At 37.9% G+C, this 27,955-nt stretch overlaps 3 protein-coding genes and 2 non-coding genes across 18 annotated transcripts in view; 1 reads left to right on the top strand and 4 right to left on the bottom strand.

Annotated features, from left to right (window-relative positions):
• The window catches only part of si:dkey-154p10.3 (PX domain-containing protein 1), a 450,183-nt gene that overhangs the window by 285,983 nt on the left and 136,245 nt on the right, over positions 1-27,955 (top strand). The gene's annotated exons all lie outside the window — the stretch shown is intronic.
• Positions 1,650-23,943, bottom strand: puf60a (poly-U binding splicing factor a). Of its 12 annotated transcripts, none has more exons than XM_067453519.1 (15): positions 23,857-23,927; positions 23,022-23,092; positions 21,418-21,526; positions 17,742-17,837; positions 14,580-14,669; positions 13,352-13,420; positions 12,912-13,073; positions 12,727-12,819; positions 10,870-11,083; positions 10,373-10,563; positions 10,011-10,067; positions 7,288-7,365; positions 5,887-5,998; positions 3,655-3,908; positions 1,650-2,318 (listed from the first exon to the last, which is right to left on the bottom strand). In XM_067453519.1, exons 4-15 carry the CDS (start codon positions 17,820-17,822, stop codon positions 2,019-2,021), a joined length of 1,701 nt encoding a protein of 566 aa, XP_067309620.1. In that variant the 5' UTR covers positions 17,823-17,837; positions 21,418-21,526; positions 23,022-23,092; positions 23,857-23,927; the 3' UTR covers positions 1,650-2,018. The 12 variants fall into 12 exon arrangements, with proteins under 12 accessions (XP_067309620.1, XP_067309621.1, XP_067309618.1 ...); XM_067453520.1 differs by having other exon boundaries at positions 23,863-23,917; XM_067453517.1 differs by lacking the exon at positions 21,418-21,526 and having other exon boundaries at positions 23,857-23,942.
• LOC137090411 (small nucleolar RNA SNORA57) lies at positions 13,144-13,280 on the bottom strand. Its single transcript, XR_010907848.1, has one exon. It is a non-coding gene; the product is annotated as a small nucleolar RNA SNORA57 (small nucleolar RNA).
• Positions 15,768-15,900, bottom strand: LOC137090412 (small nucleolar RNA SNORA57). The gene has a single exon (XR_010907849.1). It is a non-coding gene; the product is annotated as a small nucleolar RNA SNORA57 (small nucleolar RNA).
• The window catches only part of nrbp2a (nuclear receptor binding protein 2a), a 47,399-nt gene continuing 44,495 nt past the window's right edge, over positions 25,052-27,955 (bottom strand). For 2 of the 3 annotated variants that reach the window (XM_067453512.1, XM_067453513.1), the window contains one exon: positions 25,052-27,898. In XM_067453512.1, coding sequence (XP_067309613.1) covers positions 27,800-27,898 — 99 coding nt within the window. In that variant the 3' untranslated portion in view covers positions 25,052-27,799. The remainder of the gene's footprint in view (positions 27,899-27,955) is intronic. The other variant, XR_010907798.1, reaches the window with a different exon arrangement.

Raw genomic sequence — 27,955 nt, 5'->3', positions numbered from 1 at the left:
ATTCTAGCATGTTGGATCACTGACTGGCTTAAACCATGATGGCGTAGTGTGCCTTTTTCACAACAATAAAATTATACGTTCACCTAAAAAAAGGAAATTTACATTTGATACTTCTGTACTTTTACTTAAGTAAAAATCTGTTTTTACAACTTTCACTTGTAACGGAGTAATATTTGACCAGTTATTTTACTTTTACTCAAGTAATGAAGTTGTGTACTTTATCCACCTCTGATTTTTCGGGAAGCAGACACACTCAGTTTAAATCTAGACTAAAAACGCATCTCTTTACTATGGCATACACAGAACATTATCAATTTCTATTATTCAAATCAGTTAAATGATTGTTTGACTGCATTAGCCACGTCAGCCGGAACCGGGAACACTTCCCACAACACCTGGTTTATATCACAAAAAGAACGGCATCTAGGCTAATGTTAGTCTCCGTTTATCCTGAGGTTTACTGTAGTCGGCCGGATCCAGATCAGATGGACTGGGGCTAGATGCGACCGATGCATTCCTAAAATGTCCAGAGAGAGCGTATCAAACTAGACTTTCCCCTGTGAAGGCTTCATCGACATGATATCCAGAGGCACCGAATCCTCAAAAAACTGTCTCCGGCGTGACGACTCCAATCTTCAACCAGATGGAACTGGACAACTATTCTAATCCAATAAGACTTCTGACTTGTAATGTTTGTGAGAATAATCATCATACACTTTGTTCGTCAGCCACCCTGAATGTTTTTTTTCTCCATTCCATCTCCTGATGGAAGTTTTGGTGCCACCGTCTCCTTTGGCTTGCTTTGTTGGGACTCTAAATATTAAACCAGATTACTGATCTGCCCGCATTGACACTATAATAAAACTTTTTGGCATTATTTTCCTGTTAACACTGAAGCTGCTAAATCAGCATCGTAAAGTGCTACATAAATAGGTGACTTGACAACTAGCATTGCAAATCCTATTTGGAGCAATCATTTCCAAACACAAACATAAATGTAACATCTATCAGACTCCTCTATGAGTTACTGACAGTTATTAATCTAAGCACCATGTGGTGCAGAAATGTTATGCAAGATTTAATGCCACGACTAAGGACTTGAGAACTTTTAAAAGCATTAATTTGCAGAAATGTGAAATCAAGAAATTAGACCCACAGGAACCCCCAATAGATCTGCGATAGCTTCGCCTCCATTAGGAATAAATACAATAGTCTGGAAGTTTAATCGACTTAATCAAATATTAACACATAAATTTGAAAATTATCCTGATATTAACAGCCATTTTATTTCTACATACATTTTAATCAAGGACATGCCACAAACCTTTTACTTAATGCTGAAGTTTGCCATTTGTTTTTCTGCTTTCAAAGTTCAAATGGAGTTTACACAGCCCCTGATAAAACATTCAATGTTTGATTTGAACTCAAACCAACATTCAGATATCAACCTTTGCTCATGGCTGCATTTATATCCATACCTTGTTTGACTTTACTACACTAACATCCATAAAAAGATCTCTGTTTTAGTGCATTTCAACAAAACAAGCTTCCATACAATTTAATAAAGGGAAAAGACCCAAGTGTCACATTTGAAGAATTTATTGTTCTGGCATGTGAAACCAAGAGCATCATAACAGGCTATTGACAAGATTTTAAACAATAAAGGGGCGGGAGGGTGGGGGCTACAAAATAAACTGAATTTGAACAACATCTGATAGGTGGAATGGGGAGTAAACCAATAAAGCAAAAAAAAAAAAAAAAAAAAGTGTAGGGGCATCCAGTCAGTCATTCACATTAAAGTACAGCAACAATAAAAAAAATATCATGAGCGTTTCCTTGCCTCTGTCCCAAGAAGGGATCATTAATAATATTAATATCAACATCGATAAAAAATAATTACAAGTTATAAAGAGAAGCCAATACCACTGGGAAGAGTGGCTGGCGGCTGCGTCTGTGTACGTGAGAGGAAAAGGAGATGGAGAAGAAAAGGTTATGTAGGGAAGGGTTTATTTGAGAGTCTATGCAGAGAGGTCACTGTTGTCGAACCGTTCCTGATCGTACACCTCCGCGATGACCTTGCGACCTCCGAACCAGCGGTTGTTGAGCGCTTGAATGGCCTTGTTCATTTCTGACGCTGCTGAAAACTCTACAAAGATCTTTACGATGACTTCCGCATCCTCCTCCTCACCCTGCTTCTCCTGGTAAATAATTACTCTGTTAACAGCTCCGAACTTCCCACATTCCTCCGTTACTTCTCCTTCCAGATCGTCATCTATGTCTTCAGGTCCAACCATGTTCCTGAGCACCATAACCGTAGACTGTGGAAAGAGCGTACAGAAAAGGGTTCAAAACTCTCCTCTCTGCACTATAGCCTTGCAAAAAGATTAATTTGCATACACTACCATTCAAAAGTCCGGGTTCAAGACTTTATTCTTCTAAAGGAAACGTTATTCTAAAATGTAGGGGTGTAACGATTCATGCGGTTTCTCGATGCATCGATCTTGAAACATTTTGAATCGCTAATTTCTGTCAATACTCGATTTAAAATGCTAAGAATCGGATGAATCGCGATTCAATAACGATTCAGTGCTTTAAAATAAACATTTGATTATATCCACTACATGCTCTCCTTTACAGACATGCGCTGCGCTTATTACCGGATTGCGCTCGTGCTCCGTCCGTAGCTTGTTTTATATAAAATAAAATACTGAAGTTTTATGGAAAGTAAAACCCACTTATTCAAAGAAACATTTAATCGCATGGAGCAAAGCGCATTTGTAAGCGTCTAAAATGCATAAGCACAGTTCTGATGAATGATGCATGAAATTTAACTTAATGTCGTTTACCTGAATACACAAAAGAAACTGCTAAAGTAACTACAACATTAACAACACTGATTGAAGGATAAACCGCACGCTCTTATTTCAGAGGCGCATTAAAGACGTGTCCAATGTTATCGCAACACTGGCACGATTACTTCCAGAATCATCATCATAAGGAAAATGTTCCATATAAAGTGCTTTTTCTATTCTATGAAGAAAATTAGTTTAGGTTTAGCTGGAAAAGTGCATGAAATGTTACTCTCTCCATGAAAGCATTACATATTTAATGCCTGGAACACTTTAGTAAGGTTGTGTAGCCATTAACACCATCATACACAATAGTTAGCATTAACTAACCATACAAACACAATAGGGGAAGCATTTTAATAATCCTATGAATGCATATTGAGAAAAATGAATTGGCAAAAATCAAATCGAAAACCTATGAATCTATTCGCTGCCTACCTAAAGACTCACAGCCCTACTAAAAGGTATTCTAAAGAAATTAATACTTATTAAAGCAACCAACTGATCAAACAAATCTCATTTATACAATGAGATTTACAAAAGATGTATCGTTGTAAACTGTTCAAAGAATCCTAAAATGTATAAAAGTTACTATTTTTTGGAAATTAAACATTCAATATTGATTTAAATAAAGCATCAAGGGACTCTAAAAACAGGAGTCGAGGCTGCTGAAAACTCAGTTTTGCTTTAAAATGGCAGCTATTGTAAATGTAAAAACTTTTTTTTTGATTAAGTAAATGCAGCCTGTTACTAATTCTTATCAACCCCAAATTTAACTGTTTAAAATCATTAAGTGAGAACTAACCTCTTGTTTTCTCAGCAGTTTCTGCATGACCATATGCCTGGCACTGCTGCCTGAGATGCTCATGTGCTCCTGTTCGCTGAGCATCTCCTGACCCGTGCCATCTTGAGCAGATTCCTCCTCCTCTTTCTCCTTCTCCTTCTTTGCCTCTTGGGCTGCAGCCACAGCTGCTGAGAGTGATGGTGGAGAGGCCAACACTGGGTTCACAAGGCCCACCTGAGGCACAACAGGCATTGTGGGTCGGGCCGGCGTCACACCTGCGCAGAAACACACTCGAGTCAGTATATTACCCGTGGTCTGATGCATGCATCTCTGCTACACACCCATAATTCCCTCTCTCTAAATGAAAACGAATATTACCAGGCTACACGGCCATTACAGAACTGTTCCCTTAAAAAAAATTTAAAAAAAAAACACGCACAGTACAAGTAGAAAAAAAAAAGTTGACCCAAAATTGTAATTTAGCCTGATGTTTAAATGACGGGAAAAACATACATAATTAAAAATGTTTTTGTTTCGAAACGGACTTTGAAAAAATAACAAAAAGGTTGAAAACAAGCAGCTTTGTCAATTAAAGGTGCAGTGTGTAAATATTTGCGGCATCTAGAGGTGAGGTTGCGAATTGCAGCCGCCCACCGACCCCACCTTTTGAAGAACTGAAGCTACGGTGGTTGACAATGGACAAAAATGTCATCACAGCAGTGACTAGCGCTCTGTAGAGAAGTTTGTCCGTTTAAGGCCACCGTAGAAACATGGTGGCGCAAAATGGCGATTTCAATGTAAGGGGACCCGCGGTGTGTCGATAGAAACGGCTCATTCTAAGGTACTAAACATAACCGTTTGTTATGCAAGGTTTTATACTCCACTGAAAACAGTTATGTATATTATACTGCATTTCCGTCAATAGAGCTTTATAAATTGTACACACTGCACCTTTAATAGCCGATATTGGGGAGCTTTTGAATGATTTTGCTGGACAGGGTGCCTTTAAATAAAAGGTTAAAACCACTGGCCTGAGACTAACAATTCAGGTTAAGAATTGATTAAAAATTAAAATATCCGTTATTCACTGATCATCTTCCCTCCAGAGAGACGTTAACTAATGACTGGTTCCCAGTATCAGTGAGATGAAATATTCAGTTTGTGAATGAACCAAATCAATCAATTAAAAGAAAAGATCAGACTTTAGTATCATTTGCTCATGAATCCAGCATTGCCACTTATTAAAGTGCCAAGAAGTGGATGTCAATGTTTTACATTTCTTTCCTTCTTCTATTCCTTAAAGAAAATATTACTCAGCAGTAACAAGAAACACTTTCTTCTTTTGTATAAATTATTCATAAAGGGAAAAAAAAAAACATGTAGAAATCAGACAGTTCTGGCATTAAGCATCTTCCTCTGTACCTGCTCGCTTCTTGCCTCAGTGACTGTACCTTTCTTTTTTTTAGTTTGCAAGAAATTTGAGTATGATCGGGGTCACTTTTCCCCTCAGTCACCCGACATTTATTTATCTGAAAGCCCATTCCGTCCTCTCTTGGCTTGGCTTCATGATCAAGTCCACACAAAAAAAAAAACACAGGATCTGAGACTCACTGGCCAATAGGAATGAGAGATTTGTTTATGAGGGGAGGGGTTAGAAACAGTCCTCTTCAAACTTGGTTGATCAGTGTGCAGCAAAAGGGAAGGGTCATGGCGAATGTGGAGAATAAAGACAGGGAGGGGAAGAGAGGAGAGAGAAAAGGAGAAAGAGACAAGGAGAGAAGAGAAAATAAAAAGAGAAATCTATTAGTGGACACGACCCACGACAGGCCACGTTAAACTGAGCACTGTGTAGGACAACAGAAACCTGAGGGAGAGAGAGATTGTGCACGTAAGCTAATGTGGAAGTGGGAAAACATGGCGGGCGTTCAGAATGAGGTTTGCGCACAACCACTTAAAATTAATCTAAATGGTGTAGTAATGTGTGGGCGGTCATGCCAGCTGATTTAAGACTTCAAAGAAAAATAAAGCCTGTGTTTGTAATCATTTTGGTCGGACTCCTGTAAATGTTCTTAAATCCTGTTCTCAAAAAACACACGAAAAGCTATCATTCATGCAAAAGACATCCAAGTAAAGAGCCCCACTCTTACACCACATGCAGAACCAATATACATGTAGCACGATTAAGGCACACAAGTGAAAACAATGATTGTAAAAGGGCCACAGATACTACAAACCACGTCTGAAAGCACCTACCTGTAATGACCCCGGGGGCCTGAGCAGCCATGACGGCCTGTGGCATTTGGGGCAAATTCAGGCCCGTCCCTGCGGTCATCGCCCCCAGAATAGATGCTCCTGCTACCGCTTCCTGGAAGAACAGAGTGGGACATATAGAAACACCGCCTGGACAGCGCCCGTTAAATGCACACATGACACCGACACGAGTGGACAGACACGTCACGGACAAACAGACCTTCGCACACACAGACAAGCCTTGGGCCAGCTGCATAAAAGTCCGCAGTTTGAGCTACTGGGCCATTTAGAAATGTGATTTTTTTTTGGGGGTGTCAGCTTTAATACATAATCTACATGCATCTTCTCCACAGCAGAATAAATACTTGCAGTTAACATACATGTGCTATATGCTCAGCTGTCCCGTAAGCCGGAGTATAACGGTATTTACCAACATTAAAAAATATATTATCGAATATTTGGGCTCATACATTTTTTTTTTAACATTCAATAGTTTTAACAAGACGGATTTGATTTTATGATTAGACTGTACACAAGCTTACATTATTATATCGTTGATTTTTTTAAGTTTAAATCAATGTGGGCAAAAAAGTGTAACAAAAGCATTAAAGGGTTAGTAAGACTTTTGTTCATCTTCGAAACACAAATGAAGACATTTTTCATGAAATCCGAAGGCTCAGAAAGGCCTTCATTGACACCAATGTCATTTCCTCTCTCAAGACCCATAAAGGCACTAAAGACGTCGTTACAAAGCCCATCTCACTACAGCGGCTCTACAATCATTTTATGAAGCCATGAGAATAGTTTTTGTGAGCAAAAACAAATCAAAACAAAGCTTCCTGAAGCCTCGGAGCCTTATGAATCAGCGTATCGGTTCATGTTTCGGATCAAGTGTCACACCGCCAAACTGCTGAAAACACGTGACTTTGGCGATTCAAACCGCTTCAAAGCTTTACGAAGGTGTTTTGAAATCGGTCCATCACTATACAATCATTATTTTAGTTTTTTTTGCACACTAAAACTATTCTCGTGGCTTCATAAAATGATTGTAGAGCCGCTGTAGTGAGATGGGCTTTGTAACGACGTCTTTAGTGCCTTTATGGGTCTTGAGAGAGGAAATGACATTGGTGTCAATGAAGGCCTTTCTGAGCCATCGGATTTCAACACTAATATCTTCATTTGTGTCTGAAGATGAGCGGAGGTCTGACGGGTGTCGAACGACAAGAGGCTGAGGAATTAATGACAGAATAAATTTTTTTGGGGGGTAAACTAACCCTTTAAGCTCACATAGTGCACTAATAAAGCAGACTGTCAATTATCGTACAGAACGTATATATACACTCGAGTCGGCATATCATATTTATATTTTCACATGATCTTGAGAAAAAAAAATTGTATATCCACATAATCGGATGAAAGTTGGCTGTTTAGTCCGTCAACATTAAGGCCGGATGAGAAGAAAAAGCGCTCCGCCAACAGATGCTGCAGGGACACAAAGATAATAGTGTGCTAAAGGACCACGTTACTTCTGGAGCTCTGTGATTTCGGTCCTTAAACCGCTCTCCCTCAACGAGGATGTTTCGAGATCATTAGATGAATGGTCTTCTCAGCACAGGGGTACATCTGCACCTACCTGGATTTCATGCGATTACTTATTGCGTTGGTCATAACTCAATTACACTTGACAGTTTGCTCCCAACATTTTGACCAAACTTTGCTGTGTCTAGAGGCAGACAACGGCATTCGGTTATCAAATACTACTAACATGTTTTCACGATCCACCAACAAATTTAGTTATAACAGAGTTTAAAGTCGCGTGCTTAAAGAAACTCAGAAAACAGGCTCATTTTCTAACTCACCTAGAGTTAAACACCTGAGTTTTACCGTTTTCGAATCCATTCAGCTGATCTCTGTATCTGGTGGTAGCACTTTTAGCATAGCATAGACATTTGAATGTGATTAGACAGTTTGCATCTCCCTCAAAACGGACCAAAGAGTTTAAATATTTTTCCTATTTAATACTTGACTCTTCTGTAGTTACATGGTGTACTAAGATCGACGGAAAATGAGAAGTTGTGATTTTCTAAGCCGATATGGCTAGGAACTATACTATCATTCCTGCGTAATAATCAAGGAACTTTGCAGCCGTACCATGGGTGTCGTGCTGCAATAACACACAGCACCTGCAAATAGGATAACTCCCGTCAACATAACCAACGTGACAACCTGCTTGCACAAATAGCATGCTGGGGACTATTTTCAGGTTCTGCGCATTATCATCGCACCGCTGCACCCATGGTACGGCAGCTAAGTTCTTTGATTATAAAGCAAGAATGAGAGTATAGTTTCTTGCCATATCGGCCTAGAAAAAAAAAATCTAAACTTTTCCTTTTCAATAGATCTTAGTACATGATGCAACTACAGTAGAGTCTAATTTTAAATAGGAAAAATATTGAAACTCTTTGGTCCTTTTTGAGCGAGATGCTAACAGTCTAATCAGATTCAATGATCTAAGCTAAGCTATGATCTAAAAGTGCTAACACCAGATACAGTGATCGGCTGAATGGATTCAAAAACGGTAAAACTCAACTGTTTAACTTAAGGGGAGTTTAAAAATGAGCCTTTTTTTTTAAAAAAAGTGGAGTGTTCCTTTAAGATTTATCATGGATTCACTGCACTTATAGCTAGCAAAACAACATTTAACCAATTTCAAATAGCATTTCATTTTAATAATTATTGCAGATTGAATATTTAAATATTCATACACCCCTTGAACGCCAACACATTTTGAAATTGACGATTTCTGAAGCAAAGTTGGGTTTTGTTCATTGGACTATATAGTACACAACCTTGAGTTCTTTAAATCCTAAACATTGTTAATGGATGAAAACCAGCAATAATCACAATGAATGCAAGTTAAGACTATTAAACAATCTAAAAGCCTAAATTTGATTATATAGAGCACTGCTCAAGTTTAGGGTCAGTATTTTATGCATTCAATTACACAAAAATATTAAAGTAGCACAACTGTTCTTAATGATAAGAAATGTTTCCTGAACAAATCGTCATATTAGAATGATTTCTGAAGGATCACGTGGCACTGAAGACTGGAGTAATGATGCTGAAAAATCATTTTTTTATTTTATTTTTATTTATGTGTGTGGCACCTATGCAAACCTAATTTCCTGAACGGATGAATAAAACTGAAAAGGAATAAATCGCATTTTAAAATCGCCCAATAAAATAAAACGTTTTTAAATTGGAACTGGTTTTAACTGTATTTTAATCAAATAAATGCAACCCTGGTGCGCAAAATAAATAAATTAAAAACCGTTAAAAAAAGCTAACCACTTAAAATAAAACGTTTCTTGACAACTTAACACAATAGTGCAGTGTCTGTTCTGTGTTTGTGCATCTAAACATTCAGGCATTTCATGCAACTAGGCCCAAGACCTGAAATAAAGGTCAAGAACATGTAACAAAAGCTAAATTGATCATTAGAAATATTTATAAATTAAATATAAATGTATTAAGACTTCTAAACAAGTTATAAACCTATGCAATTATTTGCTTACACAATATAAATTAACTATATGCATGACAAGCATGAGACAACAAAACAATTACATCACTGATTATACAGATTTACAATATATTGAGTAGCATATATAATATGGCAATTTTAGTATGATCTATGCTGTAGCATAGATGCAATAAAATGGAAGTAATCCACAATAGAAAATGCCAAAATGGTATCTCAGTATTAAAATGTTAAATTGGCACAACCATTAAAAAAAGAACTATCAAGAGATAATAAAAAAAGCCTCAAGAGATTAGCTAAGCAGACATCCACAATAATTAATTCATCATTATGTGGGCCAGAACCCAGATTACAGATAGAGGCATAAAAAAAAATATTGGCAGAGGTGCTACTTAAAGTCACCTGCAACTTAAACTGCTCAGCTTTCAATTATATGGGCCTGTCTAGAAAACATTCTTTACCTAGCACACTATAAAGCATCACTGTTACTGGGAGGTCCTGAAGACAAGCCTCTCCCCACACTCATATTCTACACAAAACAAAAAGGCACCAGCGTGCTTTGAACAGAATTTCCTGAAGGATTTACCAGACAGTTGAGGAAGTCTTCTGTCCGATTCTCCGGCTGGGACAGATTCCATGCCATCTGTTTTTGGAGTTTACACGCTATGTTATCTTTCTGCATGTAAAAGCTCGGTCTCAAATAATTAATGTTGTGTCATAACTGAGTCTTCATGCCAGTCAATGCCTAAGTTGACTCAAATCAAGCCCTCACATACAGGACCAAGTGTCTCCTCTAGTTTTGCTAAGCGCATCAAAAATCACGCTGCCTTACTTTACAAAAGGAAGGCTTTTAAATGCCAAAGGAAGCAGATGATCACACTCTCTCACACACTCACACACACTCTCTCCCTGACTAACAATAGATGATTGAGGTGTGTAAATGCTCACCTGTGCTGTGATTTTGGCAGTGGCGGCTGCGGCGGCTACGGCAGCAGCGGGAGGAAGTCCACCTGGAGTCGCTGGAGTCAGAAGAGGCATTGGTGGAGTGACGGCTTTTCCCACTCGCAGGTACTGTCCGCCCAAGTCGAAAAGGTTCATAGATGAAACGGCGTCCTGCGCAGACTGGGCCTTATCATATTCTACAGAGGAAACAGGGAGGACTAAGACTCAACAGCATCCAAGAAGACTCAGCATAAATCTACCAGAGCTCTGAGACAGTTACTGTGTAATTACCAGCGGGTACTTATGGCACAAATGTCCGTAACAGAGCCTAAGAAAACAACGACAACAGAAATAAAAACTTACTATGAAAGCATGTGAGGAACCTGCCCCCACCCTTCTCTATCCCCTGTGAGACATGTAGAGAACAGCATCTGCCATGACTGACTGCTCTCAGTCAGATACATTTATATTCATCCGAATGGGTGAAGCAGTCGCCCGCTCACCTATGAAGCCATAGCCTTTGTGCTTTCCCGTCGTGGGGTCCCGCGCCAGCATGCACGACTTGATTCTTCCGAAGGCCTCGAACACGCTCTTGATGTCATCGTCTGACAAATCGGGATGCACGGATGCCACGTAAATCCGGTTGAAGGCGCGCGCTTCTTCGGCTAGCTGGTCTATGATGGGTTGAGCCTGACCAATGTTGCTCGGCCGCCCCACCTACGAGTGTTGAAACAACAAATCAGAAGTTAGAGAATACATCTGAAAGATTCAGAAAAAACTGGATCACAAGTTAAACAAAGTACTGAAAGGGGATTCTGAAATCCACTGCTGCAGTAATATACCTGTATATACACTACCGGTCAAGTTTTAGATTGGTAAGCTTTAAAGTTTTTAAAGAAGTCTCACGAAGCAATGACGACAAAGAAATTAATACATTTATTTAGCAGGGATGCATTAAATTGATCAAGTGACAGTATAGACATTTATAATGTTGCAGAAGCTTTATATTCCAGATACTGTTCTTTTGAACTAACTATTCAATAAAGAATCCTAAAAAAACATTTTTTAACATTGATAATCATAAATGTTTCTTGAGCAGTAAATCATCATATTATATTGATTTCTGAAGGATCATGTGACACTGAAGACTGGAGTAATGATGCTCAAAATACAGCTTTGCATCACAGGAAATTACATTTTAAAATATATTCAAATAGAAAACATTTTATATTTTAATAATTTTTCACAATATTACAGCGTTTTTGTATTTCTAATAATAAATGCAGTCTTGGCGAGCAGAAAAGACTTCTTTAAAAACATTTTTAAACCGGGAGTGTATATCCTAATTACATTAATAATCAAAGCCTTAATCAATATTTATCTTCCTATATTATTATAATGATTCTTTCCAGTTATGATTTTGCCTTAGTGAACCTTTGATTGTTTGTTTTCTAAAGTGTGTATTTGGCCTTAGTGGTGACTGAGGGTCTGGCCTAGAGATGTGTAATGCATCACTAAACACTTGATAGCAACAAGGTGTCGTGTGTGTGTAGATTTTGGAGACATCACACACCCCTAACATGCCAGGAGTACAGTAACAGTGTTTGCTCACTTAGCCCGGCTTCCAGATATGAAATATGGATTTGCCTTTCATTTAATTTATTATATTTTATATTTCCTTTTACTGAAACACTAAAGAGTGAAGAAGAATATTGCCTGTACCTCTCACTGAGAGAAAGCACATGCTATCAGTATGTTTTGGGTTTGAACTGGAGCTTAATCAGCTCCAACCTTGGAGAGATTGTATCTGTGCATGTGCGCAATATAATAATAATAATATTAATTCATTACATTTATATAGCGCTTCTCTAGACACTCAAAGCGCTTTACATATAGAAGGGGGGGGGATTATGCATTACAGATCAGTGTTGAGAATGGTGTTCAATGGGCAATGAGGTGGTCCTTCAAGATGGGTGGACTTCTGTTATGCTCCAGACCTAGGTCACTATGGGCCTAATTCTGGGGTAAAAGCGTCAACAAGTGGCACATCTATGGAGACATGCATCAGATTAACTGACAATGTGTGGAAATTTACGATGACTGCATTTTCTCTGAGCCAGTCAGAATTATCGACCTTGCAGTAATGATGTGGATAGACCTTGAAAACAGAATAATTGTTGGAACAATTGTATGTATGATGGGCAGGGCAACAAGAAGGTGAGAGGAAGAACCTATGAACTCCTTGTGAGACTTGAAGCTGGCTTCTGATAAAACTGCAAACTATTCTTCAGTAAATGTTTCTTTAATTAATTACACCCCTGGTCTTGGGTCCTAAACTGTAAACCCCTAACAGTACTCACTTTAATGTTTCTACCGCCCAGCATAACGGAGTTCATCTGTTCTAACGCGAGCTGTGCCGCTTCTGGTACTTCATACTCTACAAATGCGAAACCCTGCAGAAAGATGTTGTCAGTTAAAATACAGAAAGAATCAAAAACAATTGGAATTCATAAAACACTAAAACTATGAAAGAAGACCGTCTGACCTTGTGTTTTAACGTAACGGAGTCCCAGGACATGTCAATGCTCTTAATGGGACCGAAAGGAGCAAATGCTTGTCTGATGGTGTCTTCTCCGAGTTCGTAGTAGATGGAACCAACGTAAACACGGCACATTATGGCTAATGCCCGTTGCCTCTGTGCTGCAACCTGTAATAGACAACCGAAATGATCAGATGGTGGCAGGCATGTGCTAATTCAAGGTTATCATCATTCATAGGCTTGTTCCAATGATTGAGGATAGAACCAGCAGACAATAAACATGCTGGCACCGAAGACATAGCACTGGCTTTTCTTTACCTCCAAACATTACACACATGGGTACTGAACAACTACATGTATGCCAAGAAAAAGAGGGGAAAAACATCTACTGCATTCACAAAAAGTACAGGAATGAAGATTACTCTGATAAACTGTGCTGGACTTACAGACTGTAGTGGTGAGAGGGGATCTCCAAAGCCCATCGTTAATGAGGCCATCTGAAGTGAATTAGGGATCTGTCAGGAAAAACAAACCATCTGTCATTGACTGTTGTACAGAGTTGGGTGCCAAAACCCGAATGTAACCGGATCGAACCAGAACACATTTGTGACACTTAAATTCAAACGTGCTTTGACTGGCAGCATGCCAGAGACAAATGCGCTCATCACATATCAACTATTCAGTGTTTTCAACCACATGACGTTTAATTTAAGTTCCAGACATTTAAATGCGCACAAGTACAAGCAAAAAAAAACCCACACTGATTTCTATGGAAGAGGCAATAGTCCTCTCAATTATAATTTGATTACGCATTTTATTTAGATCAGATCAAAAGTATATAGTTAACTCTTATTCTTCTCCCAGTTCACCAGTCACTTGCTTTCATGTATTTTGTGAGACGTGGATGAATTTGTGTGATATAAATCCAACAGATCCGATTCATTCCCCGAATAAGGCGCAAACTAACATGGCGGCACCCTTAGATCAATTAACGTGATCATTATGACAAAACACATTCACTTACATATATTTAAAAAATCCGAATATCAGATCATTTATGACGTAATTAACAAGTTTGTGAATATTTTGAATAAAGAAAACCAAATAAAAACCAATACACGTGTCATACAGCTCTAGTGTGGCTGCTGTGCATCATGTGAGAAGCATGGAAATTAGGTGATGCGGCCTTAAATATTTAGCCAGAGGGCAATATGGTCATATATCTGCAAAATAATTACTGAAACTTAAATGCTGGTTTGTAGCATACCAATGACTTTGCTGTTATTAGTGCTGTAACTTATTTAGTGTTAAATTAGGCCTTTTCTAGTTGGGTTAGGTGACTTAGGTTTTATTGTGAATATATTAATTTAAGTATTCTTTAAACTTTCAATTAAAAGAATGTTTTTTTTTACTTTTATAAAAAGCCATTTAAATGTAATCCACCATTGTTTTGAAGCTCTTTTTTAAATTTTTATAAAGTATCTTTTCAGGCACCATTTAGGCCTCGATAAAAAACCAAACGATCCCAGACCCTACTGTTGTACCACAGTGGGACGATTGTCAGTTGAGTGTAGAAAGGGTCCTTGAGATAACTTACATTCAGTGTTTGATTTGTTCACAAATTATAGTAAAGTTTAAAAAAATACCATTTCCCATGTTGTTGAGTGGTTTTACCTGTAGGTTGCTGAGCTGTTGCTGCTGATGGGCGATGGTCTGTTTGACCAGGACACTCTTGATGCTTTGTTCCATGGCATATTTCTTTGCCTACAATTGAGAGCACATAACACCAAATGAGTGGCCACTAAAGTAACAACTTCAAACCACCTCAGCAGGAACACAAATAGCCATGACTCTTGCTAGATATAATATACTTTAGTTAAATGTAGGGATGGGTACCGAAACCCGGTATTAAATGGGCTGAATTTTGAAAGGCCGTTGTATCGATAAGCTCGGACGTTACCAGTTCTACTGTCAGTACTTTTGAAAATACACGTGACGTGAGAGAGAGAGAGAGAAACGACAGCCCTAATGAGTGATAACGGAGGACAGAACTAAACATTCAAACATAGCCTGGTTACGCTTCACACTAGATTGTGATAATGTGATTTTATTTTAGATTTTGGCTTCCAAAGATTATAATTTTAATATTTATGCCTAGCGCAACTTAATTCCCTTTGCAGCAGTAGCCTACACTGTGATTTCTCCCTATAACGTAATGACAGAATCAGCACGATCGGTGATTGTTGTAAAATAGTCTAGCTACTGTTGGTAAATTGTGGGATGCGTTTAATAATAAAAAGAGCGATTAAAAGCACTAAAAAGCAAGCAAGAGATTGTTCCCAAGTCGGCGCACGCTCCGAAACAGCCTGCAAAGTGACAAGCAAATTACACTTTCGGTTTCACACTCTCGTCTAAACGATCAAATGTACACAGCTACCGGTATGTCAAAATGACTAGCTTGGGGAGTCTCTCAAACACAATTTGTGTCTAAAATGGACGTAGTTATTATGGATATAGTTGGGAGAAAATGTAGTGCATCTGCCTATTTTCAGTCGCCTGCACATCTGTCTTAATGAGGCAGCAGTGTAAATAAACATGCTGACGAATTACTGCAAAATTAAACAACCAAATGCAAAGAGAAAACCACTCGCTGCTCCTGAATGAACAACTTCAGCTTTAATAAACATTAATTTTTCCTATCTATGGATTGTTAAAAAGTAATAGTTATAACCTTAACGATACCCATCCCTAGTTAAATGAACTAATAATCTCATACAATGTAACACGTCATTAATGATATTTCACAAATCTGATAAAAAATAAAATGTACAAGTTTAAATGAGTAGGATCTCCCACTTTGAATAGTGTACCAGCAATTGAGAATAGTACTAGCAGATAATCAGACACCACTAGTACTGAAGGCATAGCACTGGCTCTGCTCTTGTCCACTGCTTGCTTACATGTGTACAGAGCAAACACATGCTTATAAAGCTAGAGGACATGGAAAGAGAGAGAGAGAAAAAAAAAGGCAAGATGACAAATTACAGAAAGTTTTGCATCAAGCAAAATATGCAGATATATAACAAGACTGCACTTTAAGGATTAGTTCACTTCAAAATTAACCTTTCCTGGTAATTAACTCAACCCCATCTCATCCAAGATGATCATGTCTTTCTTTAGTCGGGGGAAAAAAATTACGTTTGCGGAAAACATTTTAGGAACCAACGGTTGAAGGTCCAAATCAATGCAGTTTCAGAGGAAGGGCTTCAGAGACTCTGACCGATCCCAGATGAGGAATAGGGTCTGATTTAGACAAACCATTGCTAATTTTCTAAAAACATTTATAAGTTAACCGAAAATTGTTGTTCTTCACGGTGTATGAGGTTATCACGTTGGAGAGGTCATGTGATGTAGGTGGAAGTACTGACCCAGTGCTGAAAAACTCCATCTTATGTTCTTCTCCAACATCGTTGTTTTACCTTTATTTTTGTATAGGGTGCTTGATTTAGTCTTTGCATGTACTTCCACCTACATCATGCAGGACTTTTCTGACACAGTACGTTGAAAAGAAGCACAACACCAAAGTCAAGCATTTGTGGTTAAAAAGTATATTATTATTTTTGAAGAAAATGTCTGATGGTTTGGCTGAAACTGCATTGATTTGGACCTCTTAGCTACCATTGAAGTCTTTTATGTGGAGGAAAATCATCAAATGTTTTCCTCAAAACGTAATTTTTTTCCGACCGCAGACAGACATGAACATCTTGGATGAGTTTATTTAGAGTTTTTTTCCCCCTCAGTGTCATGTAAACTTATTGTTGATAATTAATTACCATTTTCATTTTGTGACAGCAAGAAAAAAGGCAAGTCTTTCTCTGGTCTTCATGCAGACTTCCTTAAATGGTTATTTCAGCGATTTAGCATTGAGCTTTGTATCAGTAGAAACCCTTGAGTATATTCGAATGATCGTGCTCTCCCCCTCATATCCCCCCGAGACGAGATTTATGCATTTTATTTCTGGAAAAAACATTCTCAGATGACGCAAATATCGCCCCTTTACGTCAGAGGATTTTTTGGCCAGAGGCTAAAGACTACAGGCAGTAGAGGAGCTATTTCCAAATGTTTTCAACTCGCGCATGAGGAGTGGAGATCACACTCACAGCGCTCGGCCAATCGTGTAAATGGAGCAGTGCGGAGCAAAGTGAGTATTTTATTTTTAACTTCTCAGATTAATTCCTATGACAGTTAAGCTTCCAAAGGCATGAACTGAAAATGTGCCGGACTGAACACGCTGTGAATGCATCCAGCGTTTACCTCATGTGATAAACGTAATCTGACTCCTGCTGCGCTTGTGCCGTGACACTCAGCTCACTCACATTATATTGAACAGACACGTTCGGTTTTTAATTGTAGTGTCTGTTAGTGTTCTCTAACTTAACTAAATGGCTTCATTATTATGAAAAGGAACACAATGGTAGAGGCAGTGGGAAAGTGAGCCAGTAGCATTAGAGTGCCCTCGTAGGGCAGCAAATGCATTCTGGGAGTTGTTGTTTTTCGTCCACATGAGCCAGAATTAATTTTTTTGGCTTTTCTCAGTCCAGAAGGCAGCAAATTCAAAAATAATTTAGCATTTCAACTACATAAATGACCCTGTTTAAATACACATTCATGTTCCCAGTGCTGGAGTACCCCTTAAAATATCTTAAGCAAACAACTCAAACTGCTTTCTGATTAACCTGATTGCAATGTAACAAGGTATGCTGTAACCAAATAAGGGAACACTTGCTCATACAATCGCTGATTTCATGTGCAGCAGAAGTTTCTGTGGAGTCTCACCTTCTGCAGCGCCTCCTGCTGTTCGGGGGTGAGTGGCGGCAGGCCGAGCTTCGAGGCCGTGCTCTGTCCATTCTCCATCATCAGAGCCTCGCCTCCCTGCACAGAGCACAGGCATCTGTCAGACCTGATGAATGAGAGCCGCAGCGGAACTGCACAGCCACACTGGACAACTTCCTTACATCTAGTTTAAAGGAACACTGCACTGTTTTTAGAAATAGGGCTTATTCAACTTCTTTCCTACATTTAGATATGTGGGCAAATGCTTTTGTCTCAGTGCATGCATTATTTTAGTTTGGCAGGGTCGCTGCTAGCTTAGCTTTGCATAATGAATGGAATCCTATGTTGCCAGCTAGCATGTCCCAAGTAAAAGTGATCACAAAACAAAAAAACACCTAATAAATTCTTGTGGCCTGCGTATTCACAACGAGTACAAAAAGCGATGCAGATTAAGACTAGGCGATATCATAGGCAGATATTGATTTGGGACTATATTATGGGGAAGCACAGGCGAAGCACTGCAACTTGGGATCGGTTTTACTTGGGACATGCTAGCTGGCAACCCTGCCAAACTAAAACAATGCATGCACTGAGATAAAAATGCATTTGCCCACATATCTAAATGTAGGAAAGAAGCTGAATAAGACCTATTTCTAAAAATGGTGGAGTGTTTCTTTAAGAGCAAACTCAACAATATAAGTCATAATACAACAGGACAATTCTTCTCCTTAACAATATTATGAATTATACATTTTATGCAAATAACTTACAATCTGATATTTATAAATGCATAAAATGGGATGGACCTGGAAAGAAATCTACATCATTTTGAGCTTGCTCTAACACTGTTTTGTACACGTCATCACATTTTGGACACCTTCAGTTTAGCCTAGGGCTGTCATTTTTTTTACACTGAACTTCTGTTGAGTTTTATACATCCTATTTAGAGATGCACCGATTGATCGGCCAGGGATCGGAATTGACCGATGTTTAGGTATTCAGTTACTGAACTATTGTTTGGAGGAGTATTATACACTTCAGTTTTGTTCATTCATAGGATCTTTTGACTTTTGTAAGACAAGTAAAAAAGTAGGGCTGTGTTGAAGAAAAAAAAAAAAAAAAAAACGATTCACCAATTCTGAATCGATTTTCATATTAATTTCTAAAGATCGATCCGTAACTCAGAGGATCGATTTAATAATAGGCCTACATTGAATTTTAAATTTGCTGTGTCATTGAATTCATGTGCGCGAGGTGGAAGGACATTAACACAACGAACATGGCAGCTTTGAAAACTCCAGACACGCCGCGGACAGAGAATACTGGCTGGCGTTTTCAATTGTTTTCAATGAGAGCGCCGCGTTTTTAGAACGCCTGGAGCGCACCGAGGCGCTGAGCGAGAAGGATTTTCCGTATCATAAGCAAGTCTCAAATGAGGAGAAAAAACGCTGCCTGCCAAAACGCTCTCAAGCGCTCACAGCGGGGAGTTTTCAGCTGAGCTCCTAGCATTTTCAGCTGGCTAAAAACACTTTGGTGGACACAGCCTAACGTTATACCGCCGTCACCGTGCTGAAGAACACAGCCGTTCTCACTGCAGCGCGCTCTTACTGCCAAGGAAGTTGTAATGGCTGCGTTGTCATGACGGCGCGCGACAGCACAGCTCCACAGTGCGCGTTCGCTGACTAGAGCAGCCTGGAAGGGGGATTGTTCTTTACAACCATCAATACGCCATTAATTTGCAGTTGAATGTCTATAATAATTAGGGTTGGGAACCGAGAACCGGTTCTTATGCAGAACCGATACTGATTTTTGAAAAATACCGGAACCGCGCGAAATTCCTGAGTGTCCGTTCCGAAAACGGTTCTGGAGCAATGTGTGTGCGAAGCGCTGGGAGCATATCCGCGAGCCGCACTCCCGCTCTCTCTCTCACACACACGCGCGCACACACACACACACACACTGTCTTAGCGCTGCCGCCTCCCTTCCCCTCACGTCACTTTTTTAAAATCCCCCACAGCGCGAGTCCCGCAAACGCGCCGCCGAGGAGCTTGTTTGTAATCCGAGGACCATGGCTCATTAGTTTCGAAATGGTTTGGGTACAAGCTGATCGCGTTGAAAATAAAGGCATTTGTCTAGCGTTATGAGCTCATTTGAAACATTGCCGCGGCTCATTTAAGAAAATGACAGCTCTGAAGAGACGCCGCTTTAGTTCGAGGTAAGTTAGTGCTAACAATAATAAAGAAAGACGATCAACACCTTATGTGTTACCACTGAAATGTAGATATTATATTTCCAAATGTAAGCCCGTCTTATGCGGAATGACGCTTCATACTGTCATCTGCTCTGGATCTAACCTCGAGTGTTTAGCCTGTTTACTTTTTGCAAACCTTGTGAGCGCGCAAACGCTGTGACCTCGCCCCAAATGTTTTTATTGGTTTATTAAGTACAAACAGGAGAGTTATGAAAAATGGAGTGCGAGGGATATGTTCACTTCACACAAAAAGATTTTATAATGAGACGGCTAACTGTAGTAGCGTTTAGTCCACTGTCTATAATAGCCTAATTTAGAGATCACTTTTTTTTTTTAACCGACAACCGACAACTTTGATCAGTTAACGTTGATACGGTCAACCATGGGTCAAACGGTCATCGGTTAACATCCCTAAAACAGAGAGAGAAAATGTAATAAGACAATTTCAGAGGTGTAAATTTGAACATGTTTAATTTAATCTCCATAAATTCCATATGGCTCGATTAATCCTGTAATATATGTATAGTATAGAACTTTTTTTGACATTGCCAACCTGTAAATTCATTTGAGAGCAAGTAATAAACACAAAAAAGGATTGTTTAAAGTTGCGTATTGTGCCTTTTTCCTTTACCACTATTTGTTTAATAATTTTAATGGAACCGGAATCGGAACCGGAATCGTTAGGCGGAATCGGAACCGGAAAATTTCTCACGATTCCCAACCCTAATAATAATAGTATCAATATGTTGCAACTACAGTCCTGTAATTCAGGTAACAGCTGGAAAAAAAATTCTCTCTTCAAAAACTTATCTAAATCTCGAAGATCGGATCAAATTAAATAATGATAATCGTTCCAAGATCATGAGAATCGGAATCGAATCGATTATTGAAATTTGAATCGAAACCCAGCCCTATAAAAAAAGAGAAAAAAGGTCCATTTATAATGTTTTGTTTTATAAAGCAACTGATTTTCACTGATTAACTATTATATATTAACTATATACTGATTATCCTGGCACAGAACACATTTTTTGAGAGTTGTTTAAGTGAGAGAAGATCCTATTGTAATGTTTACTAATTTATTTTATAATTTAAATAAAATTTAGCTTTGAAGAAAGTGGATTTTTGTTTGTATATGCTGTCAATTATAGTTCGGCAAAAATCGGCATCGGCCAATCTCACTAACAAAAAAAAAAAAAAAAAAAAAAAAAAAAAAAAAAATCGGAATCGGCCAAGCAAATTGCAATCGGTGCATCTCTAATTGTATTTACTATATCCTCACAAAATTGTAAGGGGAAAAAGTTCTCCCCTTAACAGAAACAAATACTTGAATCTGTCGGTCACTGCAGGACCACATTACCTTCGAGTGCATATGTTAAAGTAATTGAGCCCTCTTATCTAATACTAAACAAGAGAAAACTTAAGTACCTTTGCTCAAATGAACTCCAGAGTGATGCACTGCCCCCTCTTAAGGAGGTTTGAACCCAAAAAGTTCTGCCATTGGCTTTGGAAATATAGTACAACCAAGAGATATGTTCTACAGCACAGACGACACAGAGAGAAACGACAAAAAAGAAAAGAAAAAGAAAAAACACAAACCTACTTAGAACAAGAGAACAATTTGTGATCACTGACATCCAAATCCAGGGGAAAAAAGCTGTCTCTAGTGTTAAGGAGGACCAAAAACCCTTATTTTGAAAACATTTGAAAACATATTTTGTAGACTGAGGTTGTGGCAGTGATTTTTAAAAAGGACAGTTCACCCAAAAATGAAACACTTGTCATTTAAGACCTATCACACCAAAAAAATAAACTATAAAGTTAATAATCCATAAAGTCCATACCACAGTTACAACACTGGAATCAATTTTTTTAACATCCAATCAGAACCCACCAAATGTATCGAGCTCAAGCATCAGCAATAACTGCTGCCCACACTTTTTCATCGGTACAATATCATCATATAGTTATTCTTGGTGTGAACGGTCCTTTACTCCTGTTGTTCCAAACCAATTGCCTATTTTCTAGACTAATGGCAGATGCCAATTTTTACTGTATAGCAACTTAAATTTTAGTTTGTTTTGGCTTCAAAAGATTTAAAATGTGACCCTGGACGACAAAATTGGTCATGAGGTGTTTTTTTTATTGAGATCTGAAGGCTGAATAAATAAGCTTTTAAATAATTGTTACGATAGGACAATATCTGAGATCATGCAACTATTTGAAAATCTGGAATCTGAGGGTGCAAAAACATCTAAATATTGAGAAAATCTCCTTTAAAGATGCCCAAAAGAACTCCTTAGCAATGCATATTACTACTAATAATAAATATTTTATATATATTGATGGAAATTTACAAAATATCTTCATGGAACATGATCTTAATATCCTATTGATTTTTGGCATTAAAGAAAAATCGATAATTTTTGACCCACAGAATGTATTGTTGGCTATTGCCACAAATATACCCTGAGCTGCATGACTGGTTTTATCCAGAGTCACATACGTTTCGAGACGAACCAACCACTTCAAAACCTTTTTAAAGCCAGTCGAGTACAGTTGAATAGAAAAGAGCAACAAGGGCAATCCTCAATCTCTCCTACTGCATTTCAAAGAAAGGTTTGGAACAACATAAGCAAATAAATTCATTTTTAGCTGAACTATTCCTTTAAATGGACTAAAAACTAAATTTCCCAACACACTGCCCATAGTCATCCAAAAATTACAGGATGTCTGCTACGACGGGTTTAAATGACAAATAACGAACAAGATAATGAAAATGTATTTTGTTATGACTATGCAAAAAACATTTAACCATCCCTTACCACTGATGCATTAAAAAAAAGATTATATATACTGGTGACACTTAATTTATTAAGGAAGTACAGGTTGCCTTATGCAACCTTTTGTTCATCACATATGCAATACTTCAATAATTTTAAAATAGACAGCACACATCAAGTGCTTTGCAAACCCCTTTGATAAGAAAGGGTAAGAGTGGTCTCGGGGTGAGCAGTGGATTGACCCCTTACCTAGCGCCTGCTCTCCGCTGGGGTGTCTTGTGAGATTATATATGGGGAGCTTTTACTGTTCAAAACAGAGTCTATAAGGAAAGAGAGAGGGTTCAGTAAACTCATGTGCCCATTACTTAAAAGGGTGCATTTCACCTTACTTTTCATAGCAAGGGTTTAAAGATGTCTGTTTAAAACAGACTTGTAGGAGGTGAATTGGCTAATTTGCCTTTAGATGAAGGACTGTACTGATTTATTATACATTAGGTGACCACACTGACTAGGAAGTCAAAAAAAGCAACATTAAAGAAATGTAACGTTACCCATGCTCCCATACGTTCAGACCGGGCATTGGGCCTTATATAAATGTTGAACATTATTTAACTATATTAATTAAAATGCACGACGGTGATGCACCTTTTTTCAAAAACAAACCAAATCTCAGAGTAAAATATTAAAGCGGAGCGTTATGTTTGTCTTTGGTCGTGGTTGATGTAGCTCATGGAGGACAATGTGACGGGTTAACGTTAGCTCACGTAGCGACTAACGTTAGAGAGCGAGTAAGCGTAGGCGTTTATTTAACTATGCCAGTAATAACACGCCACAAATAATTGTTCTATGCAAATCCTTAATGTCAGAAATGTCGTGGTCAGTGTAATATTATTAAATAGCCTCTGTGGTTCGGAGACACGCAGCAGCAGGCCAGGAAGAAAATCCCGCTCTCTGTGCGCTAGGCTAGTTAGCCTTAGCACTGTGCATCTAGCTGTTATAAATTAAATCCCCGTTCATAAACGTTCCTATATGCGGATAAAATAATACGGTGTGTGTATTGAGAGGGAAATTAAGTAAACATTACATTTACCGCTGAAACAGCCACCGCCATTGAGCACACCTTCCAGCACTAACGTCCACACCGCGAGGAAGACTATGAAATCTCGCGATATCTAAAGAGCGTTAGGTAAGAGGCGCGCAGCTGCAGTGTGCCCGATCAGGCTCTGATTGGAGGAGAGCCTCGTCGGAGCAGAGAGCGCAATAAAGCGTAACTTCTTTTTGTTTTAATTTTTCTTGTAATAATATGTGGCGCCACTGATAAGTGGATCCCAAAAACTGAAATTATATTTCAAGAGAAATAGCGTAAAGGGCAGTCCGTCACACGTTATACTCCTATAATGTTTATTATGACATTTCTGCTGTATAGTCATGTAGGCTACATAACAAAAACAACAAAACATTGCAATCAACAAGGGGAAACAATTTTTAAACAAATATTATTAATCAATTTAGAACCGATTTTACAGACATGGATTGGGCCTTAGTTCAATTAGAGCATTTAAGTAGTTTGTATAAACCTTAGGAAAAGAACATACTGGTGTGCATCTTGAGACAAAACAATGGCACTGACATAGTTTGAGATGGGTTAGAGCAAGTTAATTTCGGTTAAAACAGCTCAAATTTCAGACAAGTTTAAGCCTGGTCTGTGAAACCGGGGCATTAGCAGCATATGTGGCCCTGGACCACATAACCAGTCATAATTTGTATAACAGCTGAAAAAATAAGCTTTCTGTTATTTGAAAATCTGAAAAAAATCTAAATATTGAGAAAATCACCTTTAAAGTTATCCAAATGAAGTCCTTGCATATTACTACTACTATGCATTAAATGCATTAACTACTACTACTACTATTTTTATATATTTATGGTAGGACATTTACAAAATATCTTCATGGAACAGGATCTTTACTTAATATACTAATGATTTTTGGCATAAAAGAAACATTTATAATTTTGACCAATACAATGTTGGCTTTTGCCACAAATATACCCATGCTCAAGGGTCATATATATGATTTTCAGCACTATGAAAACAATTATCACAACAACAAAAAAATCCTTAATCAGCAAAAATGTGAAATGCATGAAAAAATAAATTCTGGAATAAATTAATTCCTGACCTGAAAATCCCGTAGTCCCCATGAAATGATTCAGTTGCAATTTAAATTCATATTAGAGATTTTCTATCCTATTATACAGAAGAAATAAATTCAGTCATATTAAAGTATTAATAATATATTTTAATATTGTAGTATTTCATCACAGTACAATTCCAACACAAATAAAAAATAAAATAAAACTGCCCAAAGTCTGGTTAATGCATTTGATTTAGATGAGAAAGGAGACTTAGCGTACATTTTAACAGCCGGTCACTGTACATTCATATATCTCTTATATATACATACAAATGAATCACATCGCAAGACATTCGAGGTTCATAATTACACCGGGGAAATGGTGACTGATTTGTTTTTCATGACATCGGAATCATTTAAATTTGCAAGAATAAATGGAGATTAGAAATCTCTTGTGATGTTTTTTTTTTTTCTTCTAAAGTTGCAATACATCCATGCCAATATAACAAAAATGAAAAATCCTGTCAAAGCATTCATTTCCTGACATGCATATATTTTTTAATGGATATTAAGACGTCAAAGCCATCGGAGAGTGCAGTACTGAAAGCATCCCTAAAATAGATACTGTTGCTTTGGACGGCATGGCAACATAGATGTTTTCACAGAATGAATACTGTTGTAAATATGCAAGTGTCAGTCAGATACAGGACGTTATTTTTGCAATGTAGTACCCATTCTTGCCAACACTGCACCCAGTACATCTTTGGCCTGGACATGGTTCAGGTTCTCATTTGCATGTTGTAGAATATATAGAAAGTAGTGTATAAATCATTTTACATGACATAAAATATACACATACTGCGGTAATATGTAAATGTCAAATCGAATAACAGCCCTTCATACCCAAAGAGGGTTTTATTAAAGCAAGCCTTTGTTTCTTCTAATTCAGTAAATGGTCAGTTTATTGTCCACTATGCATTAATCAGTAAAAGGGATAAAGAAACAGATAAATGTTAAACACCTCTGAGCAGTCAGCTAATCTAAGATCAGCTCATTCACATTAAGAAGGCAAATAAAAAATCCCATGATAACACTGTTATGAACAGAACCCCTGTGTTAGTGAACCTATTATTAGCTGCTCAAAATGCTTTATGATTAATTGTTTTGTGTTTGTATCAGTTGCTTTGGTTAAAAGCATCTGCTAAATTAATAAAAGTCATGTCTTATTGAATTTGGAGAACTACTCATTAGTTCAACCATTTTCTTGGTAAAAGACATCTGGATGAAGTGCTCTTCTGCTTTATTGGTTGAAACTGAGGAAATATCAGATCAAAATTCACATTTATTTGATCAAAAATACAGTAAAAACTGTAATACTGTGAAATATATCCATTTAAAATATTTGTTTTCTATTTTAACATGTTTTAAAATGTCATTTATTCCAGCGATGGCAAAGCTGAATGCTCAAGATTTCTTATTTGGTGCTTGAGTAACATTTCTTATTATCATCTTTGTAGAAAACATTTGTGCTGCTTGATATTAACGTGTAAACTGTGATTCCTTAGAAAGTTCAACATTTCAGCATGTATTTCAAAATATATATTTTTTTGTAACAAAGCAAGTCTTTACTGTCCTTTTTGATCAATTTAGTGTGTCCTTGCTGAATAGATGTAGTAATTTCTTTCGTAACAAAATCTCACTGACCCCAAACTTTTAAACGGTAGTATACCATTGAAGGATAACATTATTGCCACGGTTTACATATATTTACAAAGTTCATACAAAGAAAAAAAGGTGTTGAAATGGTACCTTTAGGGATACAATAGCTTGTCACTGGGACAATACCCTGAAAAAGACATCTTTGTGCCTTTTTTTACTCCTAAAAGGTGCATATTAGTACATTAGGAGTACAAATACGTACTACTATGAACTTTTTAATGGTAAAAAAGGTACAAAATATGTCCTTTTAAGGGCACGGCCCCTGTGACAAGTTATTGTACCCCTAAAGGTACCATTTGGCACCTTTTTCTCTGTGTGTATCAGCATGAGAAAAGCTATTGAGATCAACATAGTGTCATGGAAGCCATTCAGAACAGAGACATTTTAAACTCTGTAAGAATCAGTCCACATTAAGAGTGAGAAATTAAGTTGAGGGTCCGAAAAAAAATGTTGCAAAAGAAATATAATCATAAAAGGTGCCAAGAGCATTTGTCATTACATTTGTGTGCTCAATGTCAGCCTGTCAAAGCATACAGAATAAGATCATATAGATATGTAGAATTAAACATTTTGATACATTTTCCTTTTAAACAACATGTATACCAAGACCATGTATTAATTGTTTAAAATAATAAATAATACATTTAAGTCTGGAACAAACAAATCATATTGCCTGACGGGAAGCAGCAAACATTTCTTAGACATTTAGCCTCCACTCTCAGGTTCCCGAAGCTCTGTCATCCTAAAAATGAAACTTCTTGTCCTTTGTTAGATGAGGATGGATTATGCCATAGACACAATGACGTGGAGAGATGTTTTTAAAAAATCTGTTAATCCGTGTAAAAAAAAAAAAAAATTCACAACCCAAAATGCTGGCACTGAAGGCAGAATCTCTGCAAGTAATGGATATGTATTTCTTCGTCATGGTGAGATGACATCAGTTATTAAACTTCAAGATTAAAGTAAACAGTTCGAGCTCTTTGGAGTTTGTGCAGGTACCATGCATTGTGGTGCGAGCTTTCTCCCCAGGCGCTTATTCCATCTTGTCATGACCTTAGGTTGCACTTTTGGTCTCATTTCCCTCTAGTCAGGCTGGATCTTTCGCTTTCTCTTTTTCCTCGAGCTCTGGCCCAATCTTCAAGTACTGTCTGTCTATTGTTGGACCAGCTGGGTTTAATACATCACAGCCATGGCAGTCGGGGAGGTGGACGTCCCTGACCGGTGCTTACACAAGGCATCCTCAAGAAAACATGCTAACTTCTCACAGTCTTCCTGGAGGACACAAAAAGCAGACAATCAAATTCACACATAAAGCAAAACTACATTAGC

This window comes from Pseudorasbora parva, chromosome 9 (genome assembly GCF_024679245.1).
Source record: "Pseudorasbora parva isolate DD20220531a chromosome 9, ASM2467924v1, whole genome shotgun sequence".
Lineage (NCBI taxonomy): Eukaryota > Metazoa > Chordata > Actinopteri > Cypriniformes > Gobionidae > Pseudorasbora > Pseudorasbora parva.
Note: the sequence above shows the minus strand (reverse complement) of the source record. Positions and strands in the feature narration are given on the sequence as shown.